At 45.0% G+C, this 26,499-nt stretch overlaps 1 protein-coding gene across 1 annotated transcript in view; it reads right to left on the bottom strand.

The window, feature by feature from the left end:
* POLR1A (RNA polymerase I subunit A) overlaps positions 1 to 26,499 on the bottom strand; it is a 90,522-nt gene that overhangs the window by 62,707 nt on the left and 1,316 nt on the right. The window contains exons 2-12 of the mRNA XM_037039141.1: positions 21,456 to 21,660; positions 20,387 to 20,536; positions 15,547 to 15,654; positions 14,539 to 14,624; positions 14,346 to 14,446; positions 9,755 to 9,841; positions 6,783 to 6,888; positions 6,325 to 6,487; positions 3,855 to 4,022; positions 3,603 to 3,725; positions 1,153 to 1,383 (exon numbers count right to left, since the gene is read on the bottom strand). Of these exons, the coding sequence (XP_036895036.1) occupies positions 1,153 to 1,383; positions 3,603 to 3,725; positions 3,855 to 4,022; positions 6,325 to 6,487; positions 6,783 to 6,888; positions 9,755 to 9,841; positions 14,346 to 14,446; positions 14,539 to 14,624; positions 15,547 to 15,654; positions 20,387 to 20,536; positions 21,456 to 21,660 (1,528 nt within the window). The remainder of the gene's footprint in view (positions 1 to 1,152; positions 1,384 to 3,602; positions 3,726 to 3,854; positions 4,023 to 6,324; positions 6,488 to 6,782; positions 6,889 to 9,754; positions 9,842 to 14,345; positions 14,447 to 14,538; positions 14,625 to 15,546; positions 15,655 to 20,386; positions 20,537 to 21,455; positions 21,661 to 26,499) is intronic.

The following is a 26,499-nucleotide window of genomic DNA, read 5'->3' as shown; positions in this document are numbered from 1 at the left end:
AGTACAAAAAAAAGGTAGGTGAGCTGTCCTGCTTCTGCACGTGTCCCCTCCAACCACACGACACGCCCGCTCTACCTCGGGAGCGCTGCAAGCGGAGAGGAAGCAAGACCACAGGCTATGGTGGAAACCAGTAACCACTGGTTGCACAACAAGGCCAAGAGTGCTTCCTTTTCCTCTCTCTCTCCTCCAAAGTTCATTCAGAGCTGAGGTAGATGCTAAAGACCCATCAGCCACTGGGTCTAGCCGAGTTAGAGGGCAAGGGGAGACCTCACAAATGTGCAGACAGTCAGTCCCTGACTCTGGGCCATCAATCAGAAAGTAAACCCAAATTAAACCTATTTAACTCCCAACAACTTCTGCCATGACCACCTGGTTAAGGGGTCGTTTGCTATTGCCTTCTGGTAGAATAACTATTATCCGACAAAGACACAAACACTGCCACTCGCTGATTTCATGCTCTCGGTTGACATTTGTAATCACGTACTCTTGCCAGTGGAGCCCGAATAAGGCTCAGGATCCCTTAACACAGGACCTGCACAGACCCGTTCGTAGTGCAGGTGAGCACTAGCCACTGCCTGAAAGTGAAGCAGCAGATGAAACCTGTCAGTCATCACGGAACAGAGTACTTCCTTCCTTTGGGGCAATTCTCAAACTTCAGCAGGCACAGGAACCCTCCAGAGAGCTGTTAAAACATGAACCCCCAGACCCCATTCCCAGAGCATCTAATTCAGCAGCTACGGGGAGGAGAGGAGGAGGGTAAATGTGTATTTCTCATGAGCTCTAGGAATGCTGCTGCTGACCTGAGAGACCACCTCTGCATAGCCCTGGTTAAGGACAGCCAATTCTCCAGCCCCAGGACCACCACTGAATTACCACCGAAGAGCCTTCCTCGAGCCCCCGACGTGTGCCCAGCTCTGTGCCACATGGCGGGAGGCAGGCAAAGGAAGCTTTAATGATGGCGTTGATGCCCCAGGAACTCTGGCCCCAGCCAGGGAGATAAAGTGAGCACCACGAAGCCCCTGAGGAACTCCCATGTGTGTTAGAAGCTTTATCCCGAGGAAGCAGAAACTGCTCACACAGCATTCCCGCCACGGTACTCAGGAGCCACAGCCCATGGCCGGCAGTCACTGATTAAATCTGCCCACTACTCACAATTTTTGTCCCCTGGGGCTTAGGTGCCCCCGTGGCTGGTGTCAGGAGCTGTTTGGCCACAGCTTCCCGTTGGGTGAGGTCCACAGCACTCAAGGCTGTACGACTGCCATCCTCGTTGATGACCATGGAGGCTCCTGGGTGCACGTTGGGGCCATTGATGACCGCCTGCCTCAGCTCCTGCACGTTCCAGGGGGTGACTGGCTGAGGGTAGGTCAGTTTTGTGGCAAACACCTAAAGGCAAGGAGTGGATATAAAAATTCAGGGTGGGCAGAAAAAGGTTCATGGAACCAAAATCAGACTCAATTAAGCTGTCTGACTTTTCCCCATAGACGTGGAGGTTCTGTCTTAGCCAAGAAAGTCCTTTAGGCAGGAAGACACCATGCTGCCTGACTTCCCCATTGAGCCATTCTTCCACATTCGAGGCCTTAGGGGAACAGAGATTAGGCCTCCTTTTTCAGCAGTCCGTCTGAAGAAAATGATCTGCGTACTGCAGCTTACGCATTAGAATTTTTTTTAACCCATCCTAAAACTTCATCATTTCCTCATCTGCCAGTAAGATCATGGGCCCCAAAGGAAACACAGAATGGGACACCAGCCTGAGAGAGGTGGCATATGCCTGCCCTCAAGTACCCCCTCACTCCAGCAGACGTCACTAACTGATCGTGGCCCTTGCCCTCAGTCCAGACATGGCGTCAGCCATGTCAAGGTGCTACCTGAAACCGACTCGGCCTCCTGAGACGGGGGAAAATGCAGCGCCCCACTGAACACTAGGCTTGCAATATGTCATTCCATAAACAAGTTCCCTGGTTAAGTTTCTGAGCTATTGAATATTATAAACTCTTTGATGCTTCCAAATGTACATAAATATATCAGAGTCCAAAAAGTCCTATGTAAAGGACCTTGTTGAAGTTCGTCCAGTGCTCTGCTCCAGCAGCACTTTGAGAGGGACCTTCCTGCCGCCCTGCCCTGCACTCCCTTCCCTGTACCTGTTCTACTTTCGTCAGTGCACGCACCACTACCCGCGTGTTTGCGTTCCTGCGTATTCTTTTATATGTCTCCACCACTGGAGCCTAAGCTTCATGGGGGACACTCCAGTCTACGTGGTTCACTGATGTGTCTCTAGCTTACTCCGCAAATGTATCTTACCTCCTTTCTACCATGACACCTCTCCACAGGGCTCTACGGGAAGGATGTACCATGAAGGACCAGGGGGCAGTTTCACAGGCTCTGCTCCTCATGGCCACCCAGTGAGCAACAGCCCTGGCCACCATGGCCTTGACACCTGGGCAGGTTGGAGGTGGGCCGAGGGGTAACCTCAGAGTCCCTCTCAGGGGACAAACCATTACCAAATGAGCCCAGATCCAACCCAAAAAGAGAGGCCCAGCACCTCTGAAGTTGGAAAGAAAAGGCAGCACTAACAGTCTCTCCCAAAGCCGAGAACACTTGAGAGAGCATGAGGCCAAACCCAACCAGGGTACTGCCTGCCCTCTGTCCAGAAAAAACAACACACAGGTCATGCGCCTCTCTTCTCAGGGCATCAGACTCATGAATATCATCACTGGCTTCACAATGCCGTTCCCTGCCACTTGCCCCAGCTTCCAGATGCAAAGACCTATGGTTCTCGGGAGGTGGTGGGCACGGACTGAGTGTTCTCTGACTCCTCTCCCCTTGTTTGTCACGCCCTTGCCGAATGTGCCTGAGAGAGGAGGCAGTGGACACAAGGAGGCCATCAGAAGAGCTGAGCTCTGCTCATTCCCAGCACTGCCCGCCCCCACCTGAGAGCAGCAGAGGGGACAGTACATAAGGAAATGAGACTCGAAGGAGGGAATTAAACCATCTTCATATCACTGACCTCAGGGACAATTAAGGAGGAAGCCAATTAAAGGGCTGCTGCTAAGAAGCACCACAGCTGGAATTAGTGGGGAAGTGAAAAAACGAAGCTGAATCCCCAGGGAAACACTAATGGGTGGCTGGGGTGAACTGCGTACCCAGAGGAGCTGAGAGGATGGAAGATATAAGCACTTCCTCTCTGGCAGCTCTCCTTCCTTCCTCTCCCTGGCAACTCGTGACTCATGACACCAGGCGAGTACATGGGATGGAAATCTCTCTTTCCGTCTGGCTGTCATGTAGCCACTTTGTCTAGGAAGGCATAAAGACTAGGCCAAAAGAGGAAGAAGACCTGCAAGCAGGGACATGGAACACCCAGCAGTCAGTGCCCTGGCGGCCCAGGAAGTGGGTTTTGCTCAGAGGTGGAAGGTGTCTGCAGACCTGGTAAGGAGTGAGAGCAATACCATCACACAGCCTCACATCCCTGCCAAACGACTTAACTAGGAAGACAGAGATGCTGTCCCCACCCAAGTCACCACAGTCTGCCAGACACTTCTCTGCAGCCCTCCTCAACACTCCCATCTGCTGCCCAACAGGAGCAAACGATACCCCTCCGCACGCACCATGGGGATTCCAATTTCATTGGTGTTGATGTACATGTCTGGGCAGATGACGGAGCGGGCTGCGTAGTCTACTCGCTTTCCCATCATGTGCTTTCGGAATAAGCCCTCCTTCTTCTCTAGGATCTTTATGGGGGGAAGGAAAATCCAAATAAAGCATTAAAAAAATCAAGTGCTTTTATTAACCTTGTTTCAGTACGAATGTTTATTGTTTAACCCCTTCAGCTAGCAATGGGGATCCAACTTACTGCTCACCTGTCTAATGCCAGGGTACTTTTCCACCATTAATTTGTCCATCTCGCTATCAAATACAATATTGACATGGCTCTGCAGGCGAATCCAAATGTTGTACAGTTTGTCCGTGAGGGACTGGCCTGGAAGCATACTCAAAAAGGATCGGTCCATGGCAATTGAGTCCTTTTCCTGGGAAGGCAACCAAGAAAACAGGCGTGATGGGAAAAACCTCAAAAAAGCCAGGCTTGGTTTCCTCTTCCTTATTCTAGAGTCAATATGCATGAACAGACATCAGCCCCTATGCATATCTCCCAGCCCGCCTCTTTCTAGTAGTAAAATCAATTCAAACTGATAAGCAGCCCTCTTTCTTCTCTTTTGCACCAACGCACATTTATCTCCCGGTTTCTGTGTGTCAGGAATCTGGGCACAGCTTCACTGGCTCTCTGCTTCTGAGTGTTTCTCAGGCGGTGATGCAGTCAGCCAGTGTCAGGTTCTCACCTGAAGGTTCACTGGGGAAGGATCTAACTCTAACCCGACAGGGCTGTTGGAAGAATTCAGTTTCTCGGCCGCCAGACTGACAGCCTCAGTTCTTAGGTGGCTGTTGGGCAGGGACCACCTTCAATTATTTGCCACACGCTTCTCCAACATGAGAGCTTGTTTCACCGAAGTGCTTGCAGCAGTTGCTGAAGTCCCTTAACATCTAATTTTTAAGACAACCTTAGAAATTCTTCCCACACCCACGCTGTTTTGATGAGACTCTGTTATACAGAGTCTCATAAGGACTTTTAGCTTTATTTACGGTCTTAGAAAACCCTGATCCAAAGCACTCACAAAAATGCAGGTGGAAAGTTTCTTAGAAGGAAAAAATGTTTGCAATATGATTTTATATGCCATTGCTTAGGATGTGGGTCTGCAACTGGGATAAGCAGAGTGACTGACTGATCTCCAAGCTTCATGGGAATATTTGACCAGCCTTTTTCTATCCCTGGCTCTACCTCCTTCTTGTCACCCTCCACCTGCCCAGGAGATAGGCCCTGAGGCGTAAAGCTGCTTTAGAGCACCACCTACTGACACTCTACAGCTACTGACTGGCCCCATCTGGCTGGGTATGACAGGAGACAGACAGATGGTCCCATGTCCCTCAGTGTGTGGGTCAGATGACAGAAAAACCTGTCAGTGCGTTGGAGGTGGGAAGAGTACACATGGGGGAAGATCCAGTAAATGAGAATGTCGGAGCCCATTAGCGATGAAGCAGGCGTGACCTCAATTGAGGAATACAGGGTCACCTTTAGTTATAGGGAGGGCTGATATATTTTCTGCTCCGGCGGACACAGGGACAGATGGTCACCTGTGTGATGAACAGGGCCCCTGTCAGCCTAACTCACTACGGCATTTCCTGACTCAGGACCACGTGATTACTTATGAAATGAGAGACTGTCTCACTGGGTGTCCTCAGTACCTAGAACAGTGCCTTGCCCATGCGAGTGAGAGGACTGCCATGGGAATGAAATGTAGGAAAAAAGTTGGGGAACAGTTACAAGCATTTCCTATTAATCAGATGAAAAAAGGGCACAGTGACTTCAGGTAACAAGGACCTTAGGAATTAGAGAGGACACTTTATTTCTTCAGAGACTAGGGACTGAAGATGTCAGATTTCTTATACTGAGGACTTTTAAAACCACATCTATGCTGCAGATCAGAAAACTTAAGCAAAACCAAAGAAAGCCCCAAGCAGAAAGGCTGGGTAACCCAGTGTGAGTGTCCAAGACAAATAGTGGCGCCACCTGGTGATAGGCCTAGTTCACAGCAGGACTCTTTCCACAGCTAGAAAGGAGAGTGAGAGCCCATCCACTCAAGTCTGAGAAAACCCTTCCTAGCTGCTCCAGAGAGTGAGCATCTGAGAGCTGGAAAGACGCCGGTGACATCAGCAAGCCCTCTTTATACCCACTGAGGACCTGGTATGCTGACGGGGGTCCAGAAATGTTTGCTGAAGTGGGAAAACTAAGTTCAGCTCTACCATTTACTGAGGAGGAAGCTGAGGCTCCAAGCCTAACAGTCCTCCTACTCTGGGAAATTCCTAGAATCTACAAAACTGCCTTTCTAACCCCAATGCTGGAGATTTTAATGAGCCAAAAACAGAGCTGGGTAACTGAGGATCTAGGACTGCAACCCAGGAGGAATATTCTTAGAGCCCAAGGGAAGCGAACTCTTCTTTCTAGAGTTGCCAAAGGCAGGTGGTCCAGAACAGCCTATATGTAAAATCTCAAGACAAACCATACCCATACAATAGCAGAGATGAGCCCACAAAATTAAAGCAACTCATGCAGGGTCACTGGTGTAAACCTAGACCCCAGTGATCAGACCATGCTTCTCCCCTGACATTACCTGCGTTGCCCCCAAATGACGGCCCACATGCAGCTGCACCTACTGCAGGGAATTAGAACTAAACGTGTATGTTAATGGCATCAGCTCCAAGACAGCACTGACCTACCTCATCTGCTGCAGGTGCTCCCACCTCACATGGCAGCTCCTGTTCTTGGGCCATTAATGCCAGAAGCTTTCGGATCAGAACCACATCCTTCATGACAGCCTGCAAGTTCACCGTCTGGCCATTGGTAAACATCTGGTCCCCCAGGCGATTGACAGGGCGATACCTGCAGGGGACACATGGAATCAGTGGCTGTATAGTGTGGGAAATGGTCATGTTTTTCAGCTTCTCCCCCTTCCTTACTATAAGCAACCCAAACCCCACCACATTCAAAAGACAACCAACATTCCCATCACATTCAGGACAAATGAGAGGAAAATACTCCCACCACCCGCAACCTGGAAGCAGAAATGCCGCTCCATTTCTCAGTGCCCTTTGTCCTTCCGTCTCTCCCAGACATCATTATTCAATTACTCAATATGCCTTTCTCAGGTGAAACAAAGTCAATTAAAGGGCATTACCTTGATGGTGGCACCACCAAGAAATCCAGAAAGAACAAAGTGGGATTGAATCTAGACTCCATGCCAACCTCTTCCAGTCCCGAAAAAAGGAAACTCAGAAAGAATCCTGTTTGAAATGAACCAAAAAGATCATTTAAATGTATGTTAGAACATGGATGGATAAAACATTTAAGCAATGAAAAAACAATACCAGAATATAGGACAATATAGAGAGTAAGATGAGAGTTTCCTTTATAAAAATGAGCAAAACATTCCTCTCAGTGTTGATAGCCTGCAAACAGTGAGTATAAGGGAGAGGGCACCACAGGAACACCAGGGTGGGAAACGAGTCACTTGTTTCAGACTCACACACACACAAGTACACAATCACTTTGGTAATTACAAAACACGTATTTGCAATATGCAAAGAAGACATATCAAACCAAAAAATTTAAGTTTGTCTTCTTAAAAAAACTAAAACCCTTCACACTGATGCTACCAAGAGGAATGGACAAAACCCTTTGAGCCTGCCGCATACACAGCCATGCTGCCTTGAGTACTTTTTTTCCCCAGATATGTATCTTCAGCAATATTTTATCAATTAAACTATTATAGTTGTCTCAACTGTTCCCTTTGCCACCCTCTACCCAGCAACCCCTATTCCCTCTGGTGATCCCCCCACATTCATGTCCACAGGTCATGCATGTTAAGTTCTTTGGCTACTCCACTTCCTATTCTGTACCTACCTATTTGTACTTCTTAATCTTTGCATCTTTCCCCCCATGCCCCTCCCAACTGTGAACCCTCCAAATGACCTCCACATTTATAATTGTTTCTGTTCTGCTGGTTTGCTTTGTTTTTTTACATTCAATTATTGACAGTTGTGAATTTATTGCCATTTAATATTTTGATATTCTTTTTCTTAAGTCCTTTTAACATTTCATGTAATATGGTGTGGTCAGGATGAATTCCTTGTTTTTTTAGAAAATATCTTGTCTAGGAAGCACTTTATCTGCTCTTCAATTGTAAATGATAGTTTTGCTAGACAGAGTAGTCTCGATGGTAATTTCTTGCTTTTAATCACTTTGATTACTTATTGGCAGGCCCTTCTAGCCTGCAGTTTCTTTTGAGAAATCAGCTTACGAAAACTCTTTTGTAGGTACTATCTCCTTTTCTCTTGCTGCTTTTAAGATTCTCTCTTTAACCTTCAGCATTTTAATTACGATGTGTCTTGGTGTGATCCTCTTTGTGTCCATCTTGTTTGGGACTCTCTGCTTCCTAAACTTGCATGTCTATTTCCTTCACCAAATTAGGAAAGTTTTCTTTCCTTATTTTTCCAAATAAGTTTTCAATTTCTTACTCTTTTGCTTCTCCTTCTGGTACCCCTATGATGTGAATGTTGGTATGTTTGATGTTGTCCCAGTGGCTTCTTAACCTATCCTCGTTCTGGGGGCGATTGTTTTTTCTTCTTGTTCTGACTGAATTTTTTTTCTTCCTCATGTTCCAAACTGTTGATTTGATTCTCAGCTTCAATTACTCCACAGATGATTCTCTGTAGATTTGCTTTATTTCACTTAGTGTAACTTTCATTTCTGCCTGGCCTTTTTTTCATGCCGTTGAAGTATCCAATTACTTCCTTGAGCATACATATCACCAGTTTTTTGAACTCTGTATTTGATAAGAGTGCTTACCTCCTCTTTATTTAGTTCTTCTTCTGGAGTTCTGTTCTGTTCTTTCATTTGGGCCATGTTTCTTTGTCTCCTCATTTTGGCAGCCTCCCTGTGTTTGCTTCTATATATTATGCAGAGCTACTCTGACTCCCTGTTTTAGTAGCATGGCCTATTAAATAAAATAACACCCATAAATTGGAGGGGGCAGAGCCCTAGGTAATCACCAGGGTCGGGCAACCTGTGTGAACTAGGTTGATGGAGTCTCAGATACGGTGCTGCCACTCTGTGGCTCTGTCTGGGGGAGGGCTCAGAAAAGAGACAATAGCTGCTGCCTGGCCTCTGGAATTTTTGTCAAGGAGGAAGCTGTCTCCTGGTACTTGCCTTGACGTCAGACACTGTATTTTCTCCCAGTATGCCACTGATGCCCTTCCAGCTGCTGCCCAAGTCCTGGAGTCCAGAGGAAGTGAGTCTGTGTAAGTCCAAAGACCACTGTGGACCCTTTAAGAGGAATGCCTAAGAATCCCAGTTTCTTCCACCACCCCAACCCCCACTGATTTTACAGCCAGAGGCTATGGGGACTTGTCTTCCTGGCACTGGAACCCTGGGCTGGGTGGTCTGGTGTGGGGCTGGGATCCCTTGCTCCTGAGGTACCCTTTTGATTTCTATCCTCCACATGGGGGTGTGGGACCAACCACTCTGCATCTCTGCACCTTCTACTGTCAGGGTGAATATGACTTCTTTAATTCCTTGGTTGTCAGACTTCCATACAGCTCCATTTTCTGACAATTCTGGGTGATGGTTGTTCTTTAATTTAGTTGTCATTTTTGCTATCAATGCCAGAGGAGGCAAGCCACGTTTATCTTTGCCTCCACCTTTCCCAGAACAGTATTTGCATTTTTAGGGCTTATCCTCACTCAATGGTTACATCCAGTACTCCAGAACACACTCTCAGAGGGTGGGTAACATGAAGGTTTAGATGTACTACATAAGTTTTCTTATATACTCACAAGGCAATGAAGGATTTTCCTTTTTGTGGAAAATTAAAGTGTAAAAATCTAACTAAAAATACATACTAGAGTTCATTTTTTAGATTCATGGAAGGACTCTCCACAGAAACCTCTGTGGTTAAAGGTGTAAGACCTCCTCCAGTCTGTAACGCATCAATGACAATGGACCCCGAAGCCTGACCCAAACCTGAGAGTTGATTTCAAGAGAAATCGACAATAATCACATTCGGAAAACAAAAACAATAAGGCAGGGTAAGTGAGTTCAGGAAACTGGAGCCAGGAGACAAAGGGTAATTTCTTTAGGTTGGGACAGCACCTTCGTTCTTCCAAAGGGCGCTAAGATGCTCTCGTGCGCTGGTGGGTGTCAGGTAGCCCCGCTTTCCCATCTGCGCCTCCTCAATTCCTGGAGCAGAGGAGAGGAGCGAAAGCACAACTCAATTACAGGCAGTCCTTCCTTCATGTGACTTATCGACTCTGCCCCCCACCCTGCCAGGCCTGCAGTCTGATCACAAGTAGCAAACTCTGGGACAGCGTATTCTCAGCTTTGAATATTCCCCCCTTACCCTAATTTCTTAAGTCAGGAAAACAATAAAAACTATGTATAAAATCAATACAGCAAAGGAAAAAAAAATCACACACCACGCCATCACATTACATTTTATCACTACTGTATATTCTCTTTCGGTCCTCTGGTTTAAACAGTGTTAGACAATTGCATTATGTTAACTGTGGGTTTCATCTGTATACTACTTTGCTCAGTCAGTGTCCTCTTGTGAGCGTTTCAACATTTACCACACAGCTTTTGTCAGACCGGCAAGTTTAATGACTACATGACATTCTGCTGAGAGAATTTTTTTTAAGTGATTTAACCATATTCTCATAGCTGAATGTGCGCATTGAACCCAGTTTTTTACTATTATAAGTAACATTATAATTTAAAAAACTGTATGTGCACACTGCTTTTATAAGAAAGGTTCACAGAAAAAGAACGATAGATAGCCTGGCTGGTGTAGCTCAGTGGATTGAGCGCGGGCCTGCGAACCAGAGGATCGCAGTTCGATTCCCAGTCAGGGCACATGCCTGGGTTGTAGTCCAGTTCCCTGCCGGCCAACTCCCAGCAGGGGACGCACAAAAGGACACCATACATTGATGTTTCTCTCCCTCTCTCCTTCCCCTCTAAAGATAAATAAATAAATAAAATCTTTAAAATCAATTCCCTAACATTGTTTAAAAAAAAAAAGAACAATAGATAAATGAGTATGAATATTTCATGGGTAAATGTATATTCAATTTCTTCTTACATGTATCATGCTGATGTGTAAAGGGTAGATTGATTTTGGTTTCTCAGATCAAATAAGAGCCCTCTGGGTACCATCGGCTACACACAGGGTCAGTCAAGTCTGACCTGGGGCTGCCATGCAGCAGGTCAGGCTCCCGGCATTTACATGGTTAATAAAAACTTAAGTGTGACCCCTAGGTCACAACTATCAACCTCTTCTAATTAAAGGTTTCCAACCTCATGGAAATTAAGTATCGCTCAATTTCCCCCTTACATGTACTTATCAGGGCAGGAGCTCCACCTAGTCTGTGTTCTTAGCACCTGACGCAATGTCTAGGACATTGCGTCAGATACTAAACAGTCACTGGCTTGAACACACATGTTCAAAATATCCTAAGATTATCTATACTTAAAAACCTCATTCTTTTGCCTTTTTCTGTAGTTGTAAAATCCAGCTTCATTACACCTCCAATTCTCCAACTAGTTTCTCTACCATCTCCAGAAATATCTTATCACAAGTTCTTAGAGAAATCTGTAACTTGGATAACAATATATATACCATAGTTTAGTTAACTATTCTCTATTAATAGACATTTAAGCCATTTATAATTTTAAATTATTTAAAATTGTGGGTATCCTTAGGACAAAGTCATAAAAGCAGAATTGCTAGGTTAAGGAGTCTACACATTTAACATTTTTGATTCCCATACAACCAAAACATTTCAATCAGTTAATGTAACTGAAGGAAGTGGGAGTATGAAATAAAAAGAGGATTTGACCTTCAGGAATACCTAAAGCCTTGTATGTTGAGAAGGAAAAAAAAGACCCCATTGCCCTAAACAGTGATACTCAGTTGGTTGGCAGGTAGCCCTGAAGACTGAAAGGTCACAGGTTCAATTTCCAGTCGGGGCACATACCCAGGTTGCAGGTTCAATCCCCAATTGGGAGACATGCAAAAAGGCAAACAATCGGTATTTCTCTCTCTAAAGTAATGAAAAAAATGCCCTTGGGCGAAGATTTTAAAAAAGACCCTATTAACCTAAAGAACAACTTGTAGTCATTTCTTGAAACAACTACCTGAGCTTATTTTCCCATGCAACAGGCTTGAAGGGCTGAGGAAGATCAGCTGAGGCTGACAGTACTCCCCGGCTCCTTTCCCAGACCTGCCAGGAAGTGAAGTGCCCCTCCCACAGTTTAACTACCATGGAGACAGACTGCAGTGGTTCAGTCACGGGATTTGAGTCAGAACAGACCTGCAGGAAGCTGCCTTGCATGGGGTGCACCCCTCCCAACAAGATACCTCTGCAACTTGCCAAGATGAAATCTGCCTGGATGGGAGTTCAGAACATCTCTCACGTGTGTTTCACTCAGCTCTGAGAGCTGCTATGGGCTAAAGAGGGGTGCAAGGTCAAACACCTAGGGGAAGACTGGATCACAGTAGAGCGTCTTGGATCTAAGAATTCTCATTAACATGCTAGTGTGCACTGTGGGGCTTAAGGAGTCCTCTGGGGTGTAAGTAGCATTTCACAAGCTTATGGCTCCTTTCATGAGATGACCTGGAAATAAAGCCTAAAACCACCAATGAAAAGAACTTGCAGGGGTTGAGATGCTGGAAAAAACTCCCAGCCTCACAAGAGAATTCATTGGAGAGACCCACAGGGTCCTAGAACGTACACAAGCCTACCCACCAAGGAACCAGAAGAGCCCAATTTGCTTGTAGAAAGTGGCAGAAGGGACCGAAATCTGAGAGAGAGCCCAACAAACGCCACTGCTCCCTCCTCTGACCCCGCCCCCACATCAGCATCACAACCCAGCAACTGGGTCGCCCCGCCCTGGTGAGCACCTAGGCTCTGCCCCTCACTATGTAACAGGCATGACCAGACTAAAACATAGCTCAAGAAGAACAGCTCAAAGCCCCAGAGCCGATAACTCTAAGTGACCAAGAGATAGCCAACCTATCAGATGCACAGTTCAAAACACTGGTGATCAGGATGCTCACAGAACTGGTTGATTTTAGTCACAAATTAGAGGAACAAATGAAGGCTAAACTAACTGAAATGAAGGGAAATGCACAGGAAATCAATAGTGATGGAAAGGAAACTGGGACTCAAATTAATGGAATAGACCAGAAGGAAGAAAGAAACAACCAAATAGAGAAAAATGAAGAAACAAGAATTCAAAAAAATGAGGAGGCTTAGGAACCTCCAGGACATCTATAAATGTTCCAACATCCAAATTACAATAGGGGTACCAGAAGGGGAAGAGGGAGAGCAAAAAGTGGAAAACTTACTTGAACAAATAATAAAGGAGAACTCCCCCAATCTGGCAAAGGAAACAGACTTCCAGAAAGTCCAAGAAGCTCAGAGAGTCCCAAAGAAGTTGGACCCAAGAAGGAACACACCAAGGCACACCATAATTACATTAGCCGAGATAAAAATGAAGGAGAGAATCCTAGAAGCAGCAAGAGATAAGGGGATAGTCACCTACAAAGGAATTCCCATCAGACTGTCAAATGATTTCTCAAAAGAGCCCTTACAGGCAAGAAGGGGCTGAAAAGAAGTATTCCAATTCATGAAATCCAAAGACCTACAACCAAGATTGCTCTATCCAGCAAAGCTTTCATTTAGAATGGAAGGGCAGATAAAGTGCTTCTCAGATAAGATCAAATCCAAGGAGTTCATTATCACCAAGCCCTTATTATATGAAATATTAAAGGAACTTATCTAAGAAAAAGGAGATAAAAAATATGAACAGTGAAAGGACAGCAAACTCACAGTTATTAGCAACCACACCTAAAACAAAAGCAAACTAAGAGAACAGCTAGTCAGGCACAGAACCATAGAAATGGAGATCACATGGAGTGTCAGCAACAGGGGAGTGAGAGGAGGATAAGGGGGGAGAAGGTACAGAGAATAAGTAGCATAGATGATAGGAAGAAAATAGATGGGGGGGGAGCAAGAATAGTATGGGAAATATAGAATCTAAAGAACTTGTGACACATGGACATAAACTAAAGGGGGGGAATGGTGGGGGAGGGGTGTGCAGGGTGGAGGGGAACGAAGGGGGGAATTAGAACAACTGTAATGGCATAATCAAGGAAATATATTTAAAAAACCAGAAAACAAAACAAACAAACCTACAATTAACAAAAATAAAAAAGCAGGAGTACTAAGTCAGTCTCTCAAATTTTCCTCAAGAACCCCAAGGGCAGAAGAGAGCTGAGGCGGGGGCACTCGGCCCCAGGAATTCAGCTGATAGCCAGGAGAGGCCTGCAGGAGGGGCTGATATTCTTTGAACACTCATGGTTTTTCTTTAAAATTCACCTACATTTTACTTCAGAATAAATCTACACTTGGTTCACAATAAAATGGTCCTAAATAACTTGTCAAGCATCTTACTTCTTCAAAAATCTTTCAGTAAACAACCGTAGGAAGCAAGAGGGACACTGTGCAGCCCACAGGGCACTGCCTCCTAATGCAGCCGGCCCGTCAACTGTGTGAGAGGCTGGGCCACTCCAGCCCTGGAAGCCTGAGCGCAGCTCTGCCAGGGCCCGCCACAAACGCACCACTGGGGCTCATGGCCCAGAGGGGCAGATGGCCACAAGTGAGAAACACGGCTGAGGGCTTACCCAGAGGCTCTGCGTCCTGGTCGGCCTTCCTGTGCACCATGGCTGGGTACGTGACTGTCAGTTTGCTGTTGTGCTCCTTTCGGATAATTGACCGCCCGGTCCTACAGAGGGCAGTTGTGAGTGAGGAGAGAAAAAACCCCAACAGGATATTTATTACCAGCTGTGAGTGACTGGCCAGTGGGCTGACACTCACTTGCAGTGGGGACATCGCTTGGCAGTCATATGTGTCCTCCAGAAGGAAGTGATGAGTTTGCTCTTGCTCTCACAGACATTTTTCACCTGTTAGAAAGAAGGCAAAGAACCTCAGAGTGCTGTCTGAAGACAATGCAGTATGTATTCATTCTGTGATTTTCACCTTTTCTGAAAAACCAGAGGAAGCCACCCCCTATCTTAAAAATTTCCACAGAACCCTAACACGGCCAAGCTCTGCCAGCTACTGAGTGACCCCTTTCCTTAACTCCCTCGTTCCTTCTAGGTAAACAGGAATGGTAATCACAGCACTAAGCCACTACTAACGTGAAGAGATCATGAATGCGGTGGGGGGCCTGGAACAAAGTAAGTACTTTAACAGAGCTAGTTTCTCTCACTTTAATTTAAAACAAACTCTCTGGAGGCAGCTGGCGTACCCTCCCCGCTGCCTCCCTGGGACGGACCTCAGGGCTCAAGAAAAGCACCTTCCACAGTTAAAGCTGCATGAGAGGTTCGGGGCCGGGCTGCAAACCAGACCCACTGTGGCCGCACCTCAGGCCACTTCACGCGGAGTCATGGTGTGAAACCTGGGCACGAGGTGCGTCCCTTTCTAGTTCTGCAGGTTGCTTATCAGCATTATTCACTCACTGACCAAATTAACTCTTACACACATGCTGTGCGGGAACAGGGAGATGGGGGGTAGCAGTAGTTTACAGTGTTACAGAGAAAAAGAAAAGAACATAGACCTCATTCTCAAAGTGAGGCTGTAAGCGAGAACTTTGCTGGCTGCTGTACCTACACTACCTAATTTCATCTAATCTCAGCAGTCCTGTGGGCAGGCATCAAATAGGAGGACACAATGGCTCAGGAACAGTGATGCAGCCTGCAAGGTCACGGGCATCACAGGAGGTAGAGCTAGGGTTCAAAGCCAGGTCAACTACAGGAAACTCAAAGGGTACGTGAACATCAGAGCTAACAACCGAGTGCTCCAGAAAGAGGCAGCGTAACACACCTGTGAGCCTTGGGACCCCAGGAGGTTGTTCTGTACAATGTGGGTTGTATATTGTTCTAATTCTTCCTGGATTTCAAAGGCAGTAGGATCAGAATTTTCTTCTAGAAACTGAAAAACAAAGGAAAAAACATACCAAAGTAAAGCAAGTATACAATCAGCAGCACCATGGGGCCAGCCTCTCCAAGACGGGGAGAGTTTTGTTTGAGGGGAGAGAAGGAAACTCATAGCTGCTGTATTGCTTTCTCAAAACAGCAAGGCTGTCAAAAAAAATCAAACAAGAATATCCTGCTTCCAATAATGGTGGGCTAGATTATGCACACCAAACCTAAAACTGAAACGAACCAAGGCAGGATAAAATGTTTTTCAGATGTTAAAGGTGTGAGACAGGACAGTGGGGAACATCCGGATCTCACTGAAGGGAAAAGAGGAATCTGGGAGGCTGAGGAGCAAGGGGCCCAGGAGCTTCAATGCGATGAGGGGCTCTGCTCCAGGCCACCCTCAGGGCAGTCGCGTCCCTCCGGGGGAAGATCCAGACAGGCTTCCATGATGCTCCCTGGAGCTGTGAGATGTGGTAGCACTAGCCTTGGGCTGATTTTCCAATTCAGGAATTTCGAACTTCTCATTTTGGTGGCCTCAAACAATTAAGGAGACAGACACCACAGCCTAGAGGTAGTGCAAGGATGGGAATCTAACAGGGTACCCTCCCTCCCATATCCTACCCCACAAACTCAGGAAGCCAGGAACCCAAAGGGCCATGCCCTTGGGAACTAAACTGGCCCTTGAACAAAGCCAACTGGTTTCCAATCGCCCAGCAGTCCAGTGAGCCATCAGCTCGGAACCTGAACTACAACACGATAGTCCCAGGCCCCAGGCACATGGCAGACGCAACAGAAGCCTCCTTGGAGGAAGGCAGGATCATTCTAGGTCCCAGATTATTTCTACAAAGAATTAAGTACAATGACAAACTGTCAAAAATAACCACACAAGGACAGGAAAAGAGAGGGAGTTTCTGGGAACAGGGACAATATCCTGACACTGAAAGCAAGCATGTGGGTGACAGCTACTTTCACCTGTATGATTAATGCATTTCTGTGGGTTCATTTCACACAAAAAAAGATTTTTAAGTTAGAAGGTAAGCATCACAAAAAATTTATGCTAACAGTTTTGAAATTTTAGATAAAATGGACAAATTCCTAGAAAAATACAATGTACTCTTGGTAAAGGTTTAAGAAAATCTCCCTGTGCACTTCCCCTACCCCCGCCTCTTTTGGACCAGTTTGATTTGGAGTTAACTTTTTAGTTCTGTTCCCTGGAAACTTGATAGATGTGGACACGTCAACTGTTATCAGGCAGCACTGCTAATGGTAAGAATGACCTCTACTGGTTAAAACGTACATGAACTAGGAAGACTATGAATGAACTATAAACACCTAGCTGTGGGAAACCACAGCTCTGAATTTCCCTGGTGCTAACTAGATGTGTCCTTGAGGGTCTCTGGAAGCTGGGCCCACAGCACTGTCTCAAAAGATACTGATTCCTATTTGGGGCCTGGGGCTTCTAGGCCAGGGTGGGGCCAGGGTGGCACCAGGGTGGCTCTCATATCCACTGGTATAACCTCATTCTTTTGCTCTGGAACTTGGTGAACCAAAGAAGACCAGACCGGCTGGCTGCGAGAACAGCCACTGAAGCGAAACTGTCTGGTAGCCCCTGCTGGGTTACTGTGTCCCCGAAAGCACGGGAACCCTTTCAGAGCACGTTACAGAGAGTGAAGAGAGTCCCGATCTCCTTTCGCAAGGCCAACATAATCCAGATAACCAAACTCAAAAGGACAATATGAGAAAGGAAACTTACAAACCAATGTCATTCATGATCAGAGGTGCAAAATCCTAAGCAAAATATAAGGAAATGAAATCCAGCAACATTATCACAAGGCAAATTATTGAGAATAAGGAATCCCAGGAATCCAATGTTAGTTTAACATGAGAAAAGGAATGGAGTAATCCACCATGTGACCTTGTTAGAAGAGAAAAATTATCTGAAACTTTCAGTAGGTAAAGAAAAAGTTTTTGGCCCTGGCCGGTGTAGCTCAGTGGATTGAGCACAGGCCTGCAAACCAGAGGATCGAGGTTCGGTTCCCAGTCAGGGCACATGCCTGGGTTGCAGGCCAGTTCCCTGCAGGCCAACTCCCAGCAGGGGACACACCAAAGGCAACCATACATTGATGTTTCTCTCCCTCTCTCCTTTCCCCTCTAAAGATAAATAAATAAATAAAATCTTTAAAAAAAAGAAAAAGTTTTTGATAAAATTTAACATTCAACCATCTTAGCAAAATAGGAATAGAACAAAAGTTCCCTTAATCTGATAAAAAAAAAAACTGTTATAAAGCTCAGCCAACATTATGCTTCCTGGTGAAATGTGTAACTGTTTCCCTGTTTGTTTTTTTAATATAACTTATTTTTATATTGTCACAATCTCAAACTCTCAGAAAATTTTCAAGTACCTATAGCGAAGCTTTTATCCTTGAACCATCTGAGAATAAGCTGCTGACCTGAAGGCCCACCATGCCCGGGTAGTCAGGTGAACATTTCCTACAAATGGACACTCTCTAACATAATACAATGAACAAAGAGTAAATTACTACCACCTAATCCTCAGATGCCATCAAGTTTTGCCAATACTCTAACAATGTCCTTTATAGCAAAAACACCCAGTTCAGAGCCACCTGTTGCATTTACTTGTCATGTCTCTTTCATCCCTTTCAGTCACCTACTCTAACTTTAAAGAACTAAAGGTGAGTTAAATCTGGGTGTGACTGATGTCTCCTTGAGATCAGATTCGGCCTGGGCATCTTGAGCAGGAAAATTCTGAAGCTATGCTCTTCTTCTTCACACTGCGTCCTATCAAGTGGGGCATGACTTCAAACTGTCCCATTAGCCGACGTTCTCTTTGGCCCCTTGAGTAAGGAGGTGACTGCCAGACTTCTCCATTGTAAAGTTACTCTTTCCCTCTTCTTTGTAATTAATAAAGATTATTTGTGTGGGTGGGAGTACTTTGAAACTTTCAGTTCATCCATTCATTTCTATCAGTATGAATTCTTGAATTTCATGGATTCCCACTTTATTCACTGGGTTTTAATAGTATCATCATTTACTCTGATGCTTAAACTGTTCTAGATTTGGCCAGTGTGAGCCCTCCCAGACAGCTCCTGTGTCATTCTGACACGTCGCCATCATTCTTCGAGTACCTACTTGCTCTCTGGCACATGATATTGCAGGTTCATCTTGTACTTTCTGTATCAGTCACAGAACCAGCCACTCACCCAAAAAGCTCTTAGTGGAGAATGGTATTCAGGAGCCAAGACAGGCACTAGATGCAGTCATTGCTAAGACCACTCCAAGACCCTCTCAGTCAGAGGTAGGGAATATATGTGCGCACACACACCCACCCTTCACACTATTATTTTCAATTCCACTCTAACATGACAGGATTAACTCCAGGTCTTCTCTCACTCACATATTTGTAACTTCCTCCTCTGGTAGTATGAAATCTGGCCGTCACCATCCTCACTATCTGTTCTTATTTGATCAATCCCCCTCCCTGTATGCAACCACTCTCCTATCACTGCCGCCACGTCCTCCTGTGCACGCCCCCCTCCGCACTCTATTTGGGCTCTCATACCCCGCACCAGACCATCCCACAGCTGCACCTTCGTACCTGACTTGGCTGCTCACTTCCCATGCTGAGCCCTTACCCTGAATGTACATTCTCCTCACTCTGTCTGGTACGAAGGTGGTACCATTCCGCACTGGGCTGCCCACACATGCAGAGGTGCTCTCTCCCCTGACTGCTTCTCTCATCCTGCCTGGACTCCAACAACCCACACCAGGCCACACCTCTGAGTAGAATCCTATCAGCTCTGCCCACACAAGGTCTTTAAGACTAAATTATTCAGGAAAGGGGAGGGGAAGAGGGAAGATTAGAAGTTTCCCTTCGTGAGAAGAAACAAGACAAGGATGCATGCTGCCCCTTCAACACAGTAATGTCGATCCTAACTACCAAAACAAGGTAAGAAAGAGAAACAGGACATGTAAGGATTGGGAAGAAATAAAACTGTTGTCATTCACAGGTGATGACAGTGTTAAAAATCTAAATTTCTGTACAGATAAAGTATCAGAACTGAGGAGATGCTTTTGCCAGGTTGTTGCATACAAAAATCAATATGCAAAAATGAGTAGTATTTTCATCTACAAACAGAAAATGAATTTTAAATAAGATATTTACAATAGTAATGAAAAATCTGATGCAATTATTAATCACATAGAAAAAAAGGCTCTACAGAAGAATTTGACTATTATCCAAGTTATCGTACTAAGCATTACCGAGAATACCTCAAAGACAGCTTGTACCTCCTAACATGATGCAATACAAAGTATCCGCTATCATGTAGGTTGCATTCTTACCAAAGTGTGAAATCGGTAAAGAAATAATCAGACAATTTCAGAATGTGAGAAAATCTAGAGTGTTAAATTCTTTAAAAAAGTCAACATCATGAAAAAGAATTTTCTATATTAAAGAATCCTACATTAAGATACCAAAGACATGCATCTTGAGTCCAGGAAAAACAAAGCTCCCCAATGGGTAACGTGGTATTTCTATGTTGTCTTCGTTAACATCTCTTCAATGAATGTATGGCTTCATGTTTTCACACCTTCATGTTTTCACACCTCTTTTCACTGGTACCAGTGAGAAGAGGTAAGACCCAACACTCTGGTGACTGTTCTTAGGGACAACACCCAGCACCAGGGCTGCCTGGTTTCCGTGACAGCCACCCCCCACCTACCCTGCTCAGAATTCTCTCCAGCTCGTATACAGCTCGAAGGGCTCCGACTTCCAGCACTCTCAGCTGGCAGACGAGGAGGTGAATCACAGCCCGGGGGCAAGTCAGCATGTGGCAGTTCAAACAGGAGCCCCGGAGCAACAAGTAGAGTTTCTGAAGAGAAGGAACAAAGAGAAGCAGGAAATTTAGGAAGAGAGGGAGTAGCCAGGACGATTTTCAATGTACTCCCGATTTTTTATTTTAGGAGTCAGTTTGTTCCCATAAGAATTCCTCTTCACCTGTGTACCTAGAAAGGTCTTCGTGACCCTAAGAACTCGATAATTATTCCTCTACATGTTCTCTGCGATTTCATTTTAATCCATTAAAATTTGAAATTTACTTTAGGTGTGAGGTAGGGAACAACCTTTATTTTATTTAACTAAGTACCGAATACTGAATTGAGTCATCTATTTAGCATTTAACTAAATACCTAATACTAGTCAAATATTTAGTATTTAATTAAGACAATTCTCCTAGGATTAACAGGTGAAAATCATGTCCATGTGCACCATCACCTGTACAGCTTAAAACAAACCCTGGGGCCAGGTAACCAAGTAGGGCTCTACACAGGAGCTTCATTCTTAGCTCACTCTCAGGTCTTCTGGGCTCTGCTGCTCCTGCCACCAAGCAAGAACCTACAAAGTCACCTGAAACCTGAGGGAGGCTTGGAGAACTCCCAAGGTCCCTCTACTGCCAGGGTGGCTCCACCCAGATTTCTGCAGGGTGTCAAGCCGATGAAACGAATGGCACAGGAGACGGATGAATGCTTTCTTCCCCTCCTGTGAACAGAACCAATCTGCGGCTCTTCTCAAATGGAACCAAACTGACGTTCACTCAGTTAGGGCTGAAGGCCAAGCTGCATGTAGTGGATTTGGCTCCTCCAGGTTTAAAGTCTCATGACGAAGAGCATTTTTAACCTAAGCATCAGGAGCTAACCTCCTCAGCCCCCTCCTGTGGGGAAAAGGGCAGCCTCACAAATCCCACTACCAGCCCTGAGACCCACACAGCCAGGGCAGTCTAGGGTAGAACGTACATCGAAGAGGAGAGGATTGTACACCGTGAGCGGGAGCTCGATGTGGCCCAGGTGGCCGGAGCAGTGGTTGAAGTCCTGCACGCAGGTGGAGCAGACCTCTTTGGAATCTGCAGGGCCCAGCGCTAAATCGTACAGGCCGTTGACCGATGGGTTCCCCAGGCTGTCCAGGTACCGAGGGTTTGTGATAGATTTAACACTTAACTTCCTAAGGAGACAAAAAAGACCAGGGGAAAACAGGTTACTCAACTTCGCAGTAAAGTGATGATTTAATGTGTTTCCTCAGACACACCTGACAGCTCTGGAGGGCAGAATCTGTGTCTACTGTGCTCACTATTGCAGCCCAGTACTTAGAAATGAGACTGCACACAATAGTTGCTCAATAAATATATGCTGAGTAAATAAGAGTGGTAAAATGATTAAAAAACAGACAGTGCAAATCTTGCACTGAGTACATTAGAAGACTTTTAAAAAGGAGTTAGCCCTAGCTGGTGTGGCTTAATGGATTAAGTGCCAGCCTGTGAACCAAAGGGTTGCTGCTTCTATTTCCAGTCAGGGCACATGCCTGGGTTGTGGGCAGAGAGGCAACCCCATGATGTTTCTCTTACACCGATGTTTCCCTACTTATCTTTCCTTCTTCCTTCCACTCCCTCTAAAAATAAATAAATATAATCTTTTTAAAAAGTCTTTTTAAAGCCCTGGCTAGGTAGCTCAGTTGGTTGGAGCGTCATCCAGATATGCCAAGGTTGTAGGTTCAATCCTGGCTCAGGGCACATACAATAATCAACCAATGAATGCACAAATAAGTGGAACAACAAATCGACGTTTCTCTCTTTCTCAAAACAATTAAAAATATCAAATGCTTTGCAAGCAGCACTTGGTCTTGATCTTAACCCTGAGACGGGCATCACTACATGCATTTCCCAGAGGGGGAAACAAGAGGGCTCTGGGTAGTTTGGTGATCTAACCCACGTGACGGCCAACACAGGAAAAGGGGGAGGCGAGGGGGTTGGGGAACGGGAAGGGTATGGGCCAGACAAAATCTAAAGCTCACAAGTTCAGTAAAGGGAAGGTGACTCAATAATCCCTGTACAGTAAACTGAGGCACAGTAAACACAAACATGCAAACCACTGAGAACTATAACCTGCTTTATTAAAGATTTCATCACCAAAATTACACTCATGCCAAGCTTACTTTTTCACATTCTTTTTTTCCGATTTAGAAAATAAAGGTATGGACAAATAAATCATCTGAAACACACAACCTAGACAACATTTGTGGGCTTTTTTTCTGTGGGTACATTTTAAAAAAGTGTCAACTGGGATCATTTGGTATTTTTAACATTGCCTGTGTCCACTGTCATTTAATATTAAATGAGTGTTTTACATCATTAATATGTGGTCCCTTGTAACTAGCTTCTTTTATTTGCATGTTTTTAAGGTTCATCCATGCTGTATGTCTCTGTACTTCTTTAAAATTGTCAAGTAATAGCTCACTGTATAGATTTGCCATACTTTATTTATCCATCCACCAGCTGATGGATATTTGGGTTAGTTCTACACTTTGGCGATTATGAATAATAATGATAAGAACACGGCAGACAAGTTTTTTGTGGGTATATTTTCCCATTCCATTTGGATAGACACCTAGGAGTGGAAGTGCTGGGTCACATGATCACTGCACGTTTAACTTTTTGAGGAACTGCCCCACTGTTCAACAAAGCAGCTGCACCATTTTGCATTCCCACTGGCAATGCACAATGACTCTAATTTCTCCACATCCTCACCACCACTTTTTGCTACCTGACTTTTTGATTCTGGCCACCCTAGTGGGTGTACTGAAGTATCTCCGTGGTTTTTATTTGCATTTCCCTGATGAATAATAATGCTGAGTATTTCTTCTTGGGCCTATTATACATACTCTTTGGAGAAATGTCTATTCAAGAACTTTACCCATTTTTTAACTGGGTTATTTAGCTTTTTATCACTGAATTGTAAGAAAGCTTTATGTATTCTGTATACAAGTCTTTTCTCAGATGTATCTTTATAAATATTTTCTCTCATCTTCGTTTGCATAGTTTAAAATGCTTTAATGAATTTAAAATTTTTTAATGAGAAGTTCTTTTCTATGGTGCTTTCTTCCACTACTTATAGTCTAGGTCCTTCTCCTTCAGATTTGTACACACATTCATCTGCATTTCCTTCTCATTCACTTTACACTGAGCTCCAAAACTTAACTGAAACTATTAATAAAGAAAACAGCCCTGGCTGGTGTAGCTCAGTGGATTGAGCACGGGCCTGTGAGGCAGATGATAGCGGTTCGATTCCCAGTCAGGGCACATGCCTGGGTTGCAGGCCAGTTCCCAGCGGGGGACACAGGGGAGGCAACCATACATTGATATTCCTCTCCTTCTCTCCTTCCCTTCCCCTCTACAAATAAATGAATGAAATCTTTAAAAAACAAAACAAAAAAACATTTACTGTGTAAGGCAAATGCAAACTAATTAGGTCTCCGTGCAAAGTATTTTACCACTATCTATCATGTTCTTTCTATCTGGTTCTGTAAGTTTGTACTTCGCTTTCCTTGCCCAGAAAGTACAAGATGGAAAAACAGTGCTGAGGTGCAGCCAGCATAGACCTACGCTACCTTGAGGAAAAATTACGTCCTGTGCTTATAAAGGCAACACAAATGGCTCACACCCAAAACTGAATGAATTTTTTGTCCTCATCCTGTTTTTCTCTGTGGTGAGGCAGACCTTGGCTCTCAGAAGATAACTAGTGTGTAGACAGTCTCCAAGATATGCACACCCAAACTAACAACAAGCCTGACATTAGGAAGGCTGTTGTCAGTCTTCTTGCTGCCCCTGGTGCTACAACACAGTGCTCCTTTCATACCTTGGAGGTTGGCAGAACAGGAGGAGCACACTTAGAAAACCATGTTTGGGGGTGAGAACATCTGAGCTCTACAACTGCTCCCAACTAGGAGAGAGTACAGGGAGTGGGTTTTCCAGAACACTGGGAAGCTAGCAGCAGCCACTGATCTGAAACCTGGGCACTGACCACACTCTCCTGCTTTAATCATCCTGAGAGTGAGGCCTAATGGGCAGGAGAAGAGGCCCCTACCAACACGGACATTCCCTTTCATGAAGCCTGAAGACACTGTTAAGTTCAATGGTGACATGAACTGAATGTAAAATGATGGTGGTACCTCAAGAATTAAGAACAGATCCAGAAGACCCTACTTTGCATGACCAGTGTCACTCTGAGGGACAAGCGAGGCTACATGGAGACCTGTTGACATGGCTCTTGTCTACAATGGTCACTTTGCTGCAAGTAAGCTAATGACATGAGAACTCCATGTTGTGTGTGTGGTCTCTAACCACAAACCTGAAGCCTACTTGCAACCTTGAACTGGATAACCTTGGACAGACTGCTTAGCTTTACTTCTCACCTAAAAATTCGCTAATGCAGCAGCTTAATTATAGTGATCAGAAGATAATGCATATAAAATACCATGCTTAGAACAAAGGCTCTCTCTTTTGTGGGGAAAAGGAGAAAGTCCCTCCAACCATGGCAGGAATGGGATGGAGAGGAGGGGTAACCAGCCAGGACTGCACTGAAGAGAACAGAGCTCAGACTAAGACTGGGGTTTGACCTTAGCTGCTTCCCAGAGTTGCTTTACTCTCTGGACCTGAATTTCCTCTCCTGTAACTGCACACAACACCACAAATGGTTGCAATAAGAACTGAAAGTGCCAAGTGCTGAATAGATGACTCCCTCATTCACTCATGTGTGCGCCTAGCAAGTATATCTACTGAAGGCTTACTAAGTGCCAGACACACTTCTGCTGGAAACAGACAAAGGTCTCTGTAGTCAGGGACCTTACATTCAATTGGAGAAAGACAGGCAGACAAAAGCCAAAATAAGTAGACAGTCTGTAAAATGGCAGAAAGTGGAAAAAAGTAAAGCAGGAAAGGGGAAGGATGATAGAGTGGGTCAGTAGTCAGGGAAGCTCATAGTAAGTATGTACTGTACTTGAGTAAAAGCCTGAAGGAGATGAGGGAGTAAGTCATGCAGTCATGCAGGCAGAGGGCTTTAAAACAGAAAGCAGTAGGGAGTGGAAAGGTCCTGGGGTGGATGTGTGTCTATGGTGCTCTGGGAATAGCAAGGAAGCCAGGATGGCAGGAACAGAGGTGAGTTCAGAGAAGTAGCAGAAGCTAGAATGGCCTTCCAGGTCATTTTAAGGTCTTGGCTCTTACTCCAAACGAGATGGAAAGCTATTAGAAAGTAGCACAATAAAAGATGTCATACTTATCGAAATTTTTCAACTGTAAATACACATAAGTGTACAATGTTCATAATGGGTATAAATTTGCTCATGCAGTTTCTTGTTTGAAAGCTCCACTTTTTTTTTTAAATTCAAGCAAACTAAAACACTTTTGCTTTTGGATGAAATTGTACCAATGGCTGGTGATGATGTAAGGACAATTTCTGGGCTAGCATACTGTTCCCAATGTTACCAGAGTTGGTGCTCAGGAGCTTATTTATCCATTTACTCAACCAGAGTTGAGGGTAAAAGAAAGGAATGAGACACACAGGAAGCTCAAGGATAGTAGAGGGAGATGGAAATATGAACAGCACAAAAAGTGACTAAAGCATCATGATAAACAAATGTACTAGTGTGGAAAGACCTCAAAATGAGGTTGAGCCAAACCTCAAGAGTAGCAGAGATGCTCTTCCTGTGTCTGCTGGGGGTGGAGGAAAGAGACAGATGGCAGTACAGGACACTGCATGCTGAGAAAATAGTCTGTCAAGAGGTTCAGATGTTGGAAACTGATGGAAGATTTTGGAATGTGCAAGTGGTTTAGTATGCCTAGGGCTAGCGGATAGATAACGTTACAGCTAAAATCTGCATAGGCCTGATAATGAGAAAACCTGTAGGCTGAGCTAATAAAGAATCCTTTTTGTGAGCAAAATGTAGAGCCTCTGGATGGATTTCAGGGTGACATGATCATATTTTAAGTAGCATGATCACATTTACACTTTG

Source organism: Sturnira hondurensis, unplaced genomic scaffold, assembly GCF_014824575.4.
Source record: "Sturnira hondurensis isolate 20B ecotype Veracruz unplaced genomic scaffold, ASM1482457v3 Scaffold0002039, whole genome shotgun sequence".
NCBI lineage: Eukaryota > Metazoa > Chordata > Mammalia > Chiroptera > Phyllostomidae > Sturnira > Sturnira hondurensis.
Note: the sequence above shows the minus strand (reverse complement) of the source record. Positions and strands in the feature narration are given on the sequence as shown.